Raw genomic sequence first — 14,227 nt, forward strand, 5'->3', positions numbered from 1 at the left:
CGAACAGAATAATAATAAACAGTGACATCATTTACGTTTCATGTGTGAATTTTTTTTATTTATTTTTGGTTCAAAACTTAGTTTCACATTACAAAAACTGTTTTTCATAATAAAATGCAATCTATAAAGCATATCTATATTATACACCAGGGGGAATTTACAAGTTTACAAAAAAATGTTCAAGTTTTCACATATATTGAAAGTCTTAATCACTTTCTGGTTGCTTGAAAATTTTATGGAGGTTATGTATTGCTTGAGCTCACCGGTAAAAGAAGGTTTTTTTTTTTTTTTAAATGAACTTACATTTGTGAATATGAAATTTTGCCATTAAAATAATAAGGTTGATAATAAAAGTTCTGTTGGCTTTTTCCTTGTTTTTTTTTTTTTCAGGTCAGGGAGCGCAAACAGTAGTACATTCCTCCAAAACAAAATAAAATCACCATCAACATTGACAGCAACAAAATTACAAATATCACTCCATAGTTTTTCACGTGTGAATTAAAAAACTAAAACTGACAGTTCTTGCATTTATTCATAATCTCTTGTTCGACAACACATTCACTGTAAAACCATGAAAAAAACCTCCTTTTATTGTAATTTGCGAAAATAAACACTTTCATTTTGAAATGTAACTGAGCCTGACACCTAAATAATATTTATTTTTTCATGTTGTTGTTGTTGTTGTTGTTTTAGCTGCTCTGCAATGATATTCTGATGTGTTATGACTACATGTTGAGTCTTGAAAGAGCAAATATTGAAAAAAAAAAAGAAGAAAAAAAAACGTACAGGAAATTATGTACATATGTGTGTTAAGTTATAAAATAAAGGCTAGGGTTTCTTTTGTAAATCATACTTATCAATAATACTAAATAGTTTAATTAAATGGCATCTTTCTGTTTAATAAGACTGAGGGCGAAAAGAAGAAATTCGTTATAAAACATGTATTTTGGTCTTTTGCTGTGTTTGCTTGTTGTGCACGACAAGTGGATGTGGCAGTAGGCTACTTACAGTAACACAGTAAAATTACTTACTGTATTTACAGCACAACAATAAAAGTAGTTTCTCTTGACAGCATCAGAGTAAAAGTACTTCTTACAAGGTATCACAGTGAATACTATAATATAGGAGCAGAGTAAAAGTTTCTATAATGACAGTATCACAGTAAAAGTATTTAGTTAGGAGTTAGTGGAGTAAAAGTACTTCCTGTACCTGAGTGACAGGTGAAGCTCATTGTTCCTGTTTGACTCAACACCTTTACCTGTGACTGGATCACTGATGATTGACACATTGAAGCTGCTGCAGCGTTTTCTGAGTCTGTGATGTCATAGATGATGTCATACGTGATGATGTCACATCCTGACAGGTTCACCTGCTGCACTTTACACTTTATTTCACTCCCACAGTCTCATCAGCTGTGGAAACAGCTACAGATCAGACTCACTGCAGAGTCTCCAGTCGAAAGTCTGGACTCTTCACAAGATCATGAAGCTGCTGCAGAGATGAAGAGCTCAGGTTGTTGTTGTTGAAGTAGCTGGTTGTTCCTTCCAGCTGCAGTTCTCTCAGGTGGGAGGGGTTGGACTTCAGAGCTGAGACCAGAGAAGAACAGCTGATGTCTGACAACCTGCACCAGCCCAATCTGAATAAAGAATAAAAGAAGAAGATGAAATGAAGAACACACACACACACACACACACACACACACACCTGAAGTGATCAGATATTGATTATTGATCAGACTGAGTGAAATGAGCTGAAAGTGAAGAGTCATTGTCAGTGTGAGAGAAGAACAAGTGGAAACATGAGACAACAACTATTTCAAACGTCCTTCATTCATGACATCAAAGTCAATGATTCAAGTTCTGAGTGAAGATCAATCAGGTTCAGTTGTGGATCAAAGATCTAAGATCTACAACAGTAACAGTCAGTGAACTCACATCAGAGTCTCCAGTCTACAGTCTGGACTCTCCAGAAAACCACTCAGACCCTTCACTCCTGAACCATGAAGGTTGTTTCCACCCAGGTTCAGTTCTCTCAGGTGGGAGGGGTTGGACTTCAGAGCTGAGACCAGAGAAGAACAGCTGATCTCTGACAAACTGCAGCACTCCAATCTGAATAAAGAATAAAAGCAGTGAGTTGAGGACAAAGCTCCTTGTTGACACAACATGGAGCTGCCTGTGTGATTGGTTACTGAGTTTTATTAATGTTTACATCTGGCTGCTGAGTTCAACAAATCAGTTTCAGTTTATGCTACTGTGATTTAAGTAGCCTAGTTAAATACTACAGTAATCATCATAGTGTATTGGCAGGAAAGACCATTTAATCTGTATGTATCAAATATCCATTACAGTTTTTTACGATTGAATAAACACTAAAATCTAAAGTTTTGCCCAATTATCAAAACCTTACACTCAAGGAGCAAAACTTGGCCCCAGATTTGCACCACTGTAAGCACAATGAGTCCGTTCACACTTTGTGCAAAACAATACACACCGTGATTTGAAACACTAACACACACGTCTATGCATTAGACACAAAAGTATATCAAGATGTCACTTCCTTGCAATTCTAAAGCACTGACTGTCAAATTACCACACCTATGAGCCAGTTGATTGAACACTGCCATCAGGTGTGCAAACACAAGATTGCTTAATTGTAGACACACCAATCAGGTTTAAGCACTATAAAAATGCAGCAGGTGAGTTCACCAAGCTTAACCAAAATGGAAGGAAGAGGAAGAGGAAGAGGAAGAGGAAGACCTCAAGCAGGAGTAGGTGAAGCTCAAAGGAGAAGAGGTCCAACTTTAAGCAATGAAATTCACGCAACTCTTGTGGACCATGTTGTGAACCATGGATTGACGCTCTCAGCAGATTCACCGTGGCATCTGTCATAAGGGCATTCAGACTGGAAATGTGTTTACAGTTGTGCAAATCCGAGCGATGTTTTGCAAATTTACTGTGTGCTTCACCCATACTACTCTATGCACTTAGAAGCAGAATTAGCCGAAAGTGTTTAAGGTTTTCAACAGCAGAGTGTAACTGGTGCAAACAGAGTTAAGTCATATGCAACGTGTGTGTTTCATATGGTAAAAAAATATGGTTTTGATAAGTTAGTGTATAGCTTTTACAAGAGTGGTTCATTTTGCAAAGGAGTTAAGGTGTTTTGCTAATTGGGTATGTGGTTGTGCTATTCGTGTGTTGGGTTTTGCTAAACAAAACAAAACAATCAAAATTGTGTTTATTCAATCGTAAAAAACTGTAATGAATTAATCGATAATTTGCATCCCTAGTCTGTTGGTCTTGGTTAAGTACCACCTTGAAAAAAAACAATGTTTTGTTGCTTAAGCTTATGTATTCAGTCATTCAATGGTATACTAAAATCCATGTGAAAAAAAAATGCTTCTCACTGTTCTCAGGTCAAATATTTATATGCGATTAAAATGCGATGAACTGCGATTAATTAATTACAAAACCTCTAATTAATTAGATTAATTTTTTTAATCGAGTCCCGGCCCTACTATAAACATGACAGAGCCTCAGGAAAGAGGTGGAGCCAGCAGCTATTGATTATAGATCAGTTATTGTCTGATACATCACATGTGTTTCTGTAGTGGAGGTGAAACATGAAGAGAAACAGAGACTGGACTAAAAACCAGTGAGGTGCAGTCAGGGCTTTGATTTATTCACTTCATCTAAAGTTGGATTCTTTTGGACTTTCAGATAACTTTACTACAAGTTCAATGTCCCTGATGGTCTCAAGTGTGTGTCATTTTTCACTCTGGCTGTCCCAGCCATGGTTATTTTGTACAGCACATGTACATGTAACTCATTAAAAAAAATAAAAACTGTCTTAGTGTCTCTCTCTCTCTGTCACACACACACACACACACACACACACACACACACACACACACACACACACACACACACACACACACACACACCTGCAGTGATCAGATCATTGATTATTGATCAGACTGAGTGAAATGAGCTGAAAGTGAAGAGTCATTGTCAGTGTGAGAGAAGAACAAGTGGAAACATGAGACAACAACTATTTCAAACGTCCTTCATTCATGACATCAAAGTCAATGATTCAAGTTCTGAGTGAAGATCAATCAGGTTCAGTTGTGGATCAAAGATCTAAGATCTACAACAGTAACAGTCAGTGAACTGACCTCAGAGTCTCCAGTCTACACTCTGGACTCTCCAGAAAACCACTCAGACCCTTCACTCCTGAATCCTGCAGGTCGTTGTGGTTCAGGTCCAGTTCTCTCAGGTGGGAGGGGTTGGACTTCAGAGCTGAGACCAGAGAAGAACAGCTGATCTCTGACAACCTGCAGTTGATCAATCTGAATAAAGAATAAAAGCAGTGAGTTGAGGACAAAGCTCCTTGTTGACAGCGTTCAGTGTCTCATCATCTGTTCAGAGCTGAAGAAGCTTCAGAAAGAACAAGTTTAGAAAATCAAAGTCCAACAGCTGAAGCAACAGGAAGCAGGTTAAACAGTCACATAGAGAGAAAACAGCTCATTAATATTCATGAGAAGCTGCTGCTGCTTCAACACAGACGCAGTGACTCCGCCTCTTCACCTGTCAGCTCCACCTGTGGCTCCATCCAGACAAACTCATGTTGTGCAGCCACATTGATCAGAGATTTACTGACCATGCTCAAGACAACAAACATGTGAGGCTGAACTCTGTTACCATGGCAACTAACGTGTAGAAACACATGTTGAATGAAGCTCAGAGACAGAAAAACCTGAAACACACCTGCTTATTATGGGATGTTGTTTGAATGTTTCACTATAAACATCACAGAGCCTCAGGAAAGAGGTGGAGCCAGCAGCTATTGATTATAGATCAGTTATTGTCTGATACATCACATGTGTTTCTGTAGTGGAGGTGAAACATGAAGAGAAACAGAGACTGGACTAAAAACCAGTGAGGTGCAGTCAGGGCTTTGATTTATTCACTTCATCTAAAGTTGGATTCTTTTGGACTTTCAGATAACTTTACTACAAGTTCAATGTGTCAGAATGTGGTGATTTTCATGGTCTAATAAAAGCCAGTAAACAGAGCTAGCTTCTGTCCAGGCAGCAGCTGCACAAACCACTCAGCCATGTGTAGTATTACAGAGCAAAGGCCCAGAGCTGCTCTGCCTCTTCTGTCAGTACGGTGTGTATGTGGCTGTTTGCACATGTGCAGTAAGTTCCCACAGAGAGTTCACATGGAGGTGAAAAGGCACAACGCTACGCTGCCTCTTAACTTAACTGCACCATGTCTGAGCTGCACTTCTGTTCACGTTGCCTTGGTGAATGGTCAACACACAGACGTGTCCCCTGGCTTTTTAGCCTCCAGCAGTTTAGCAGCTAATTCAACTGCAGTGATGCTCCACTGGAGAGGTGAACACCTTAATGAGCTTTCATCTGAAGAACAACAGCAGCTTTTATCTGACGGGAGACCAACGCCTGAGCTACGGTGGCTAACAGTTAGCAAGTTTTAACCTACTCTCTCTCTGACACTTAGACACACACACACACACACACACACACACACACACACACACACACACACACACACACACACACACACACACAGCCCAGGTTGTGTGTCCTATCTGTTGTAAACCTTGTAACAACAGCTTGTTGTGTACAGTTAACATCCTTGTTGCTCAGGTGTGAGTGTGGATTGTGTTAAAGGTTTGTTGTGTGATGTGAGCGGTGCTCCAACATGTGATCCTGTTATTGATCTGAGTTGTGTGTTAATAACAGCTGATGTCAGGACGGCATGGATTGTGGGGAAAAGGTGTTGCACATGTTTAAGACTTGGATCTGTGTGAACCATTGTGCATGAATGTGTTTGTTGTGAGGTTGTTGTGTGATGAGCTGTCTGAGGTGCCGACCCCCCACAGCCCTGGTCTTGGTCTGTGAGCGCCTGCCTACCCTGTCCTACAGCCTCAGTGTGGATCAGTAGAATATCAGCCTCATGTCTGCAGCTCAGTATCAACACAACTTTCACATCACATTCATCTGAGCACAGAAATAAAACAGAGTCTGACCTCAGAGTCTCCAGTCTACAGTCTGGACTCTCCAGAAAACCATTCAGACCCTTCACTCCTGACATTTGAACTGAACACAGACAAAAGTCCAACAGGTCCAGTCAGTGAACTCACCTCAGAGTCTCCAGTCGACAGTTTGGACTCTCCAGTCCAGCACACAGAACCTCCACTGATGAATCACTCAGGTTGGTGGTTTCACTCAGGTCCAGTTCTGTCAGGTGGGAGGAGTTGGACTTCAGAGCTGAGGCCACGACTTCACAGTGACTCTCTGAGAGTCCAAAATGAACAAGTCTGTGAAAAGAGAAAATATTAAATGTGTCAGAATCAAATCAGATGAAAGCTGCAGTAAAAAGGTCTGTGTATTTCGCAGCCATTCGATTTGTCCTTTAAACAGAACTGTCAAAAAATGAAAGTAAGCTAGTGGTAATTTGGTTTTCCATTTCAAACAAAAAAAAAACAACAACAATTCAGGCTGGTTTTTTGGTTTTTGGTTTTAAAACCAAAAAAACGAGGAGACCAAAATTAATTTTGAATGTTACAAAGTCTCTCTTTTCGTTTTTGATAATAATATTAACGCCGATGACAGACCGGAAGTGTCTGAACTTCAAAATAAAAGCCCAATGCATTGTCTTACAGCCATTTAAAAACTTGTTTCCCCCTCGTAAATGTTGTGTTTTAAGCATATGCATACATTTTCGCAGCTGTTTGCCGCTGATACGTGTGTGTGTTTGTTTATAAAAAACATATATACTGTATTACGATCTGCTGCAGTAAGGCCACCGCTGGGGCTGGGTGATAGACCAACTCCTACTCCCGACTCATTCCGACCCTGAGATCTCCAACCCCGGGCATATTTGGCAGCTGGCAGCGGCCCCTTTATGGTTCTTTTCTACTCTTTTCAGCCACATATCCAGTCCCAGACCTCGGTTAGTCAGGGATTTCATCGGGCTCCCAGGACTTCCTCCCCGGCACAGGGCACTTTGTCGGCCGTACTCCAGGGATTTTTGTCCTGATCGTGTCCAGTTGGTCTGGATTTATTTTTGCATTTGGTGTGCACGTAATGGAAGAGTAATGACAGCTCCTTGCCGGTGAAACACAATAAACTGCACGGCTTCTTGCATATTTGTTTCATGACATGGCTGGTGGAGCCTATATACACAGCCGTATACAGACATGTGGAGCAGGCGGCAAATTGATATGAAAGCTGGTTCAGGACATCTTCGTCCATGGACATGATCCTTTCCCCTCTGAAGCCGCCCAACAGTGGGCTGTTAAGTTAAAGGGCAACTTCGGTTTTTTTTCAACCTGGGCCCTGTTTTCATATGTGTTTCTGTATATGTGAGTGATGGATAATACTTTTATTGAGGTGGCTCCAGTATTGAGCCGGGCAGGCAGCCTGCAGCCCAGCTAACGCTCTTCAACCGGGCAAGTGGCTCCCGTCAAAGTTCGCCCTATAAACGGGCATTTTTTTCAAACTGACAAGCTCAGATAGTTACAATGAGTGTCCGACAACATACTAGAAAGGAGAAATGAACCTAATAGTCTCTGCCTTTAGCTGGAGGTCGCTGTTTGCTGTGATCTGTGTCCAAATCTCACCATGCCAGAAATCTCGTTCTGAAATCTTGCGATAACTCGCGGCAAAACACCGGTGGGGAATACTGTTACCTGACTGAGGTGAAGAGAGACGACCAGAGAATTTACAAATTGTAACAATAAAATGTTGGGCTGCTCTTAGAGCAGCTTTCACAGAGCTTTCACAAGTTAGGGCTAACAGTTAGCTGTGCTAAATGGATGCTAACACTCCTGTGGATGCACTGCGCCGTTGCCGTGCCGACCACAGGGTCTGCTGTGACCACTTTGACCGGGATGACTACTGCCAGTCAGAAGAAGAAGAAGAGACGTGCTAAAGGTAGATCATGATCACGTGTGTTAGCTGGGCTGCAGGCTGCCTGCCCGGCTCAATACTGGAGCCACCTCAATAAAAGTATTATCCATCACTCACATATACAGAAACACATATGAAAACAGGGCCCAGGTTGAAAAAAACCGAAGTTGCCCTTTAACTTAACAGCCCACTGTTGGGCGGCTTCAGAGGGGAAAGGATCATGTCCATGGACGAAGATGTCCTGAACCAGCTTTCATATCAATTTGCCGCCTGCTCCACATGTCTGTATACCGCTGTGTATATAGGCTCCACCAGCCATGTCATGAAACAAATATGCAAGAAGCCGTGCAGTTTATTGTGTTTCACCGCCGGCGAGGAGCTGTCATTACGCGAGACTATTACGCACAGCGCAGAGGTGATTCCACTAGTGGGGGGGGGGTCCTCTTGCCCCTCCCATAGAAATTTGCAGCAGTGACAGAACATGTAACTTATAAAAGAAGCCGCACCAAATGCAAAATAAATCTGAATCCAGCACTCGTAAAAGTAGGGAGAGGGATGGTCCAGACCAACTGGACACGATCAGGACAAAAATCCCTGGAGTACGGCCGACAAAGTGCCCTGTGCCGGGGAGGAAGTCCTGGGAGCCCGATGAAATCCCTGACTAACCGAGGTCTGGGACTGGATATGTGGCTGACGCCCAGTCTCTCCACTCCTCTCCCACACTTCAGCACCTGTGTTGGCTCGCACCACCGGCCGTTTTTTTTTTGTTTTTTTTTGATTGAATGAATGAAGTAGGCCTATAACTAATAATAATGCAACGTAACTAAATACGCGTATGAGTAATCAGAGAACAGTAGGCTGTTTACGCTACTTTTTAGTCATTTAAAACGAGGAGCGAGCCGAGCCGAGCCGACACTGTGCAGCCCAGGACAGGTGCTGAAGTGCGGATGAGAGGAGTGGACAGACCGGGCAGGAGCAACCAGCCCAGAGGCGTCCCGTCGGTCCTCGGCCGACTTTAATGTCACAAGACACCCACTATATTTGCATAGAATATTTTTTGGCAACCAGAAAAACAATGTTTGACCCGGCGTTTATTTGGGATGGGCGTTTAATATAAAAAATATTTTGCTACACCCGGCGGTTAATTGGGACCGGCGGCAATTTGGGACTCGGCCATTATTTGAAGTTTTACGGTATATGCTTAAAGCAGAAGTAAGTGATATATTTGTGTTAATATAAGTCTTAAATAGTTATATCTTCCGACAGCAATCACTTCTATAGAGTGTTTGGTCTGAAACACGGGTCTGTCAGTCACTCTGCTCTGCTCTGAGCCCAGGAGAAAACTTTTCTCGTATCCTACAGTTTTTATCCAATGAGGAGAGAGAACGGCATGCAGGGCTGTGTGTGCAGCCAAGGGACGCCGTGAATGTGGCGACGTAGGGACGAGGACTGTTATGGTGCGTTCAAGGAAACTCGTAACTCGTGTTTTTCCGACCGTGAAGTCATACCAGTTCGATCTGGTACGAGTTCACCGGTCAGAAGTTACGAGTGGCAGTTATAGTGACTTTCACAGGTAAAACAGGTCGGAAAAACACGAGTGGGTTGCCTGGAACGCTACAAAGTCGTAAGTTGTGACTTGAAACTGTAATTTACGGTTTCAAAAGCCTGCCTGGAACGCAGCATTAACCAAAACGACCGGATCGCTTACTTCTGCTTTAATGTTTGGGTGCAATAAAGTCACTGTTAACAAAATCAACATCTAATCTGTCCCTTCAAAATAAAGTTAGTAACGTGTCTGTTTGGAGCAGCTGCTGACACCTGTGCAGCTGCAGTGACGGTTTCCTCATCACTAAACCTGAGCCACCATCTGATCTTCCCTCCCTCGTTCACGTCGTGACGACTGGACAAAGTCTTTTGGACATATAGGTATTGTATATTCTGTGTTTTTCCTCTCTTTAACCGTCTCGTTTCAGTTTTTGCTGGTCAACCTGCATCTGGTGCACACCAGCTGTTTCTCTCGCGCTTATTGCTCACTCGCTCACTCTCGATCCGCATAAATGAGCCTATAAATAAAAAGGAAAAAACACAGACGCGCAAATTGAAATGACCTATAGTGTCTAACAATTCAATGACCACAGCTGATCACCAGCTTGTCTGGCCCCACCTGTCACGTCTCTATGAGCACAACTATGGGCTTCTTTTTTTTTTGAATTAATAAAAAATTAATGCTCGTGAGTCCGGCCGGATCGGGTCCAGGCTCCAACACTGGTTGGACCTGCGGCGACGTGTCTAATTTAATGACCAGTGAGTTGACAAGTCTTCGTGGTTGCTGCTCTGTGCAGTGTCCCGTCTTGTCCTTGACCCAATATTTTACCCTTCAGCTCCGCGGATCACGTCTCTAAAAATGTATGATCTTTGTGAGTGCGTGCAAACTTCCGGGTCACGTAAACCCGACAAATTAGGCTAAATATTAAAATCAAATTCAGTCCTGTGGCCCGTTTTTCCATTTCATATTTTTGTTCGAAGCCTAAAATTGAAATATGAAAAACCAGACATTTTTTCGTTTTTTGTGTTCGATTAAAAAACGAAAAAACAAAATAATCTGTCACTTTATGATTTTGATATCTAATTGAAAATCGAATGGCCGCAAAGTACACGATTTCGGTCTCTTCGTTTTTTTTTTTTTTTTTTAAGTACTTTATTTATTCATTTTCAAAACATCCAGGTACATAACAACCCAAACAATTACCACTTCTTTCCCACCCCCCTCCCCCAAAGTAGGTTAGGGAGAAAAAGAAAGAAAAAAGACAGATAAAAGGAAAAAAAAGAAGAAAGAAAAAAAAAAAAAAAAAAAGGGTGAAAGTTGTACTCTACGGTATTACAGTTTGGCCATCCATGACTGTATACAATTATATACATTTGTGTAAATTATGGACAAATAAATACTCAAACATAATCAAGAAATCAAGGTGTCATGAGGGTCCTCTCAGCTGTGTGATGTGATCAAGAAATGGTTGCCATATTTGATGGAATCTGTCTGATTTTCCTAATAACTCAAATCGAATTTTTTCATATATAAAATATTTGAGAACTCAGTGAGCCAGGCTTCAAAACATGGGGATGTTTCTTTGTTCCAGACTTTAAGAATAATTTTCTTTGCAACAACCATTCCATACTGTATTGATAAGGCTTTCCAGCGACTAAGAGTATCAAGCTGGTGAGACCAGCCAAAGATACCTGTCTCTGGGTCTGGCGTGAGATCATATCCGTAAACCTCAGAGTAGAAATGGAAAACATCATGCCAAAATCTACCAAGTTTGTTACAAAACCAGAACATATGTGCCAGTGTACCATCAGTCTGTTTACATTTTACACATAATGGTGAAGTGGATGCATAGAATGAATGCAGTTTAACACGTGAATAATGGAGTCTATGTATAACCTTATACTGTATTAGCTGATGTCTTGAATTAACTGAACATGTATGTATGCTATGAAGACATTTACGCCATGCATCTTCTGAAATGGTGGTACCTATATCCTTCTCCCAGGACTCTCTCAGATATTGCGTACTTGGAGCAGTTTGAACTGCAAACACATTTACAAACATGGACACCAGCTTTTTGGTCTCAGGTTTCTTTGTTATAAGAGAGTAGATTTCATCTGGCGAGTTATAGGTTTCAAAGTTTGAGATGTTTGCTCTAGTATAGTTCCTGATTTGCAAGTATCTGAAAAAGTGAGATGCTTGTAAATCAAATTTTCTTTTAAGTTGGTCAAATAAGGCAAAAACATTGTCAATATATAAATCTTTCAGAGTAACCAGACCTTTCCCTCTCCAGGAAGAGAAAACAGAATCTGACTGAGAGGGGCGAAATGCATGATTGTGACAAATGGGGGCAAAAATAGAAGTGTTAGTTAAATTAAATGTTTTTTTAATCTGGTACCACACCTTTAATGAATGTTCTACTATAATCCCAATCCCTTTAAATGGTCCAGGCCTTCTCTTTGCTGTATTGAGTAGTGCTGGGAGGGAGGTACCAGTGACGTCCTGTTCTATGGCAAGCCATGATGGTGTAGTAGCATTAAGTTCTGTCGGATAAGCTTGCTGCCAATACACAAGTGCTCGTGCATTAGCTGCCCAATAATAATGTTGAAAATAAAGGGAGCGTCAGTCCACCCAGTTCCTTTGGCTTACAGAGGTGCTTCTTACTTATTCGATGTGGTTTGTATCCCCAAACGAAAGGCATAGTGATTGAGTCCAATGTTTTAAAAAATTTTTTAGACAGAAAGATGGGTACATTCTGAAATATGTATAGGAATCTAGGTAAGGTCACCATTTTTATAGCATTAATTCTGCCGATCATTGACATGGGCAGTGTTCGCCAAAGTTCAATATCAGTTTTAAGTTTATCAATCAGAGCCTTGTAGTTCAGTGTATAGAGCTGATCAAATTGTTTGGGGATTGTAGTGCCAAGATATTTAACATGGGTGGTCCCCTTTACGGGTAGATTTCTGAGAAAGTTGGGATTTAAGTCCTCACTCAGAGGCATAAATTCACATTTCTGCCAGTTTACAGTATATCCTGATAGCTTACCAAAGGTTTTAATTTGATCCAATAAAGCTGGAAAAGATTTTTCAGGCTGCGACAAGAACAGGATCACGTCATCAGCGTACAACGCTATATAATGATCTAATTTACCCAGATGTATAGGGATAATTTTTGGATTACATCTAATACTTATTGCAAGGGGCTCAATACACAAAGCAAACAACAGAGGGCTTAGGGGGCAACCCTGTCTAACACCACGGTGCAGGTTGAAAGGGTGAGATCTGTCTGAGTTGGTAAGGATTGATGCAGTTGGATACGCATAAAGCATCTCTACCCATGAGCTAAAACTTTCACCCAGGCCAAATTCTCTGATTGTTAAAAGCATGTATTTCCAATCTTCCAATCCAACCTGATCAAATGCCTTGTGCGCGTCAAGTGTAAGTATTGCAGATTTTGACTTGTTTTGTTTGCTATATACAATATTCAGTAATCTACGGACATTAAAAAAAGAAAATCTCCTGGGAATAAACCCCACGTGGTCTGGGTGTATAATAGTTGCAACATGTTTATTCAATCTATTAGCTAGGATTTTGGAAAAGACTTTGAGGTCACTCCCGAGAAGAGCAATAGGCCGATAAGACGATGGATCAGTCTGATCTTTATCTTTTTTCAATATTAAAGAGATGTTTGACGTATATAATGAGTCTGGTAGTTTTTTATTCCTTATCGATCCTTTAAACATTCTCAATAATAGAGGGGCCACATCATCAATAAATGCTTTATAAAAGTCAATGCCCAGGCCATCAGGACCAGGTGACTTTCCACTCGGAAAATCCTTTATAGCCGTGATAACCTCCTGTAAAGTAATTTCCGCATTGAGTTCATTTTGTGCATCACAGTCTATTTTAGGAAGCGAAAGGGAGCACAAGAATTGAAGAGTATCCCCTTCTGTTGCGGAGGTTTGGGATTTATATAAATTTTCATAAAAGTCCCTGAAGCACTTATTAATTTCAACAGGGTCTGTAACAATAGAGCTCGTCTGACTTTTAATTTCGTGAATAGCCCTGCTAGCTTGTGCTCCTCGTAGCTGGCGTGAAAGAAGAGGGCCAGGTTTATCTCCCAATTCAAAATGTTTGTGCCTCACTTTCAACAACAAAGTATTAATTTGTTGAGAGAGAATACAGTTATATTCATGCTTTAACTTAACGATTTCCTTCAATAAAGGTGAGGATGGAGCCTCTCTATACTGTTTTTCAAGGAGGGTAAGCTGTGGATCTATAACTGATAATCTCTGTCTCCTCTGTTTTTTTTGTGCAGTTTCATAGGATATGACAAAACCTCTTATCACAACCTTAAAGGCCTCCCACAGTGTTGAATCTGAAACATCACCTGTATCATTAAAAGCTAAATAGTCCTTTATCGAAAGCGAGCATTTTTCCAAAAATATTTTGTCATTAAGAAGACTTGGATTGAATCGCCAATTATAGTGTGGTTTTTTCCATCCGAAGTCCATGCCTACAGAAACTGGGCTGTGGTCTGAAATTAAGATATTGTGATATTTAGATGACTTAATAAATGCTGTCAACTTAGAATCAATTAAGAAGTAATCAATCCTTGTGTATGTATTGTGAACTTGTGAGAAAAAGGAATATTCTTTCCCTGTGGGATTGTGAATCCTCCAGATATCAAGCAGATTAAGCGACTTCATTAGATTATTCAGCATATTTGTGGAGTTCGAAGGA

General features: G+C 40.9%; 1 protein-coding gene across 1 annotated transcript in view; it reads right to left on the minus strand.

Moving 5' to 3' along the window:
• The window catches only part of LOC146986534 (uncharacterized), a 1,046,957-nt gene that overhangs the window by 712,572 nt on the left and 320,158 nt on the right, over window positions 1-14,227 (minus strand). Inside the window, exon 8 of the mRNA XM_085780502.1 lies at window positions 4,172-4,345. Within this exon, the coding sequence (XP_085636628.1) occupies window positions 4,172-4,345 (174 nt within the window). The remainder of the gene's footprint in view (window positions 1-4,171; window positions 4,346-14,227) is intronic.

The sequence above is a fragment of the Trachurus japonicus genome, chromosome 6 (assembly GCF_045865225.1).
Source record: "Trachurus japonicus isolate A0001 chromosome 6, Traja_1.0".
Classification (NCBI taxonomy): Eukaryota; Metazoa; Chordata; class Actinopteri; order Carangiformes; family Carangidae; genus Trachurus; species Trachurus japonicus.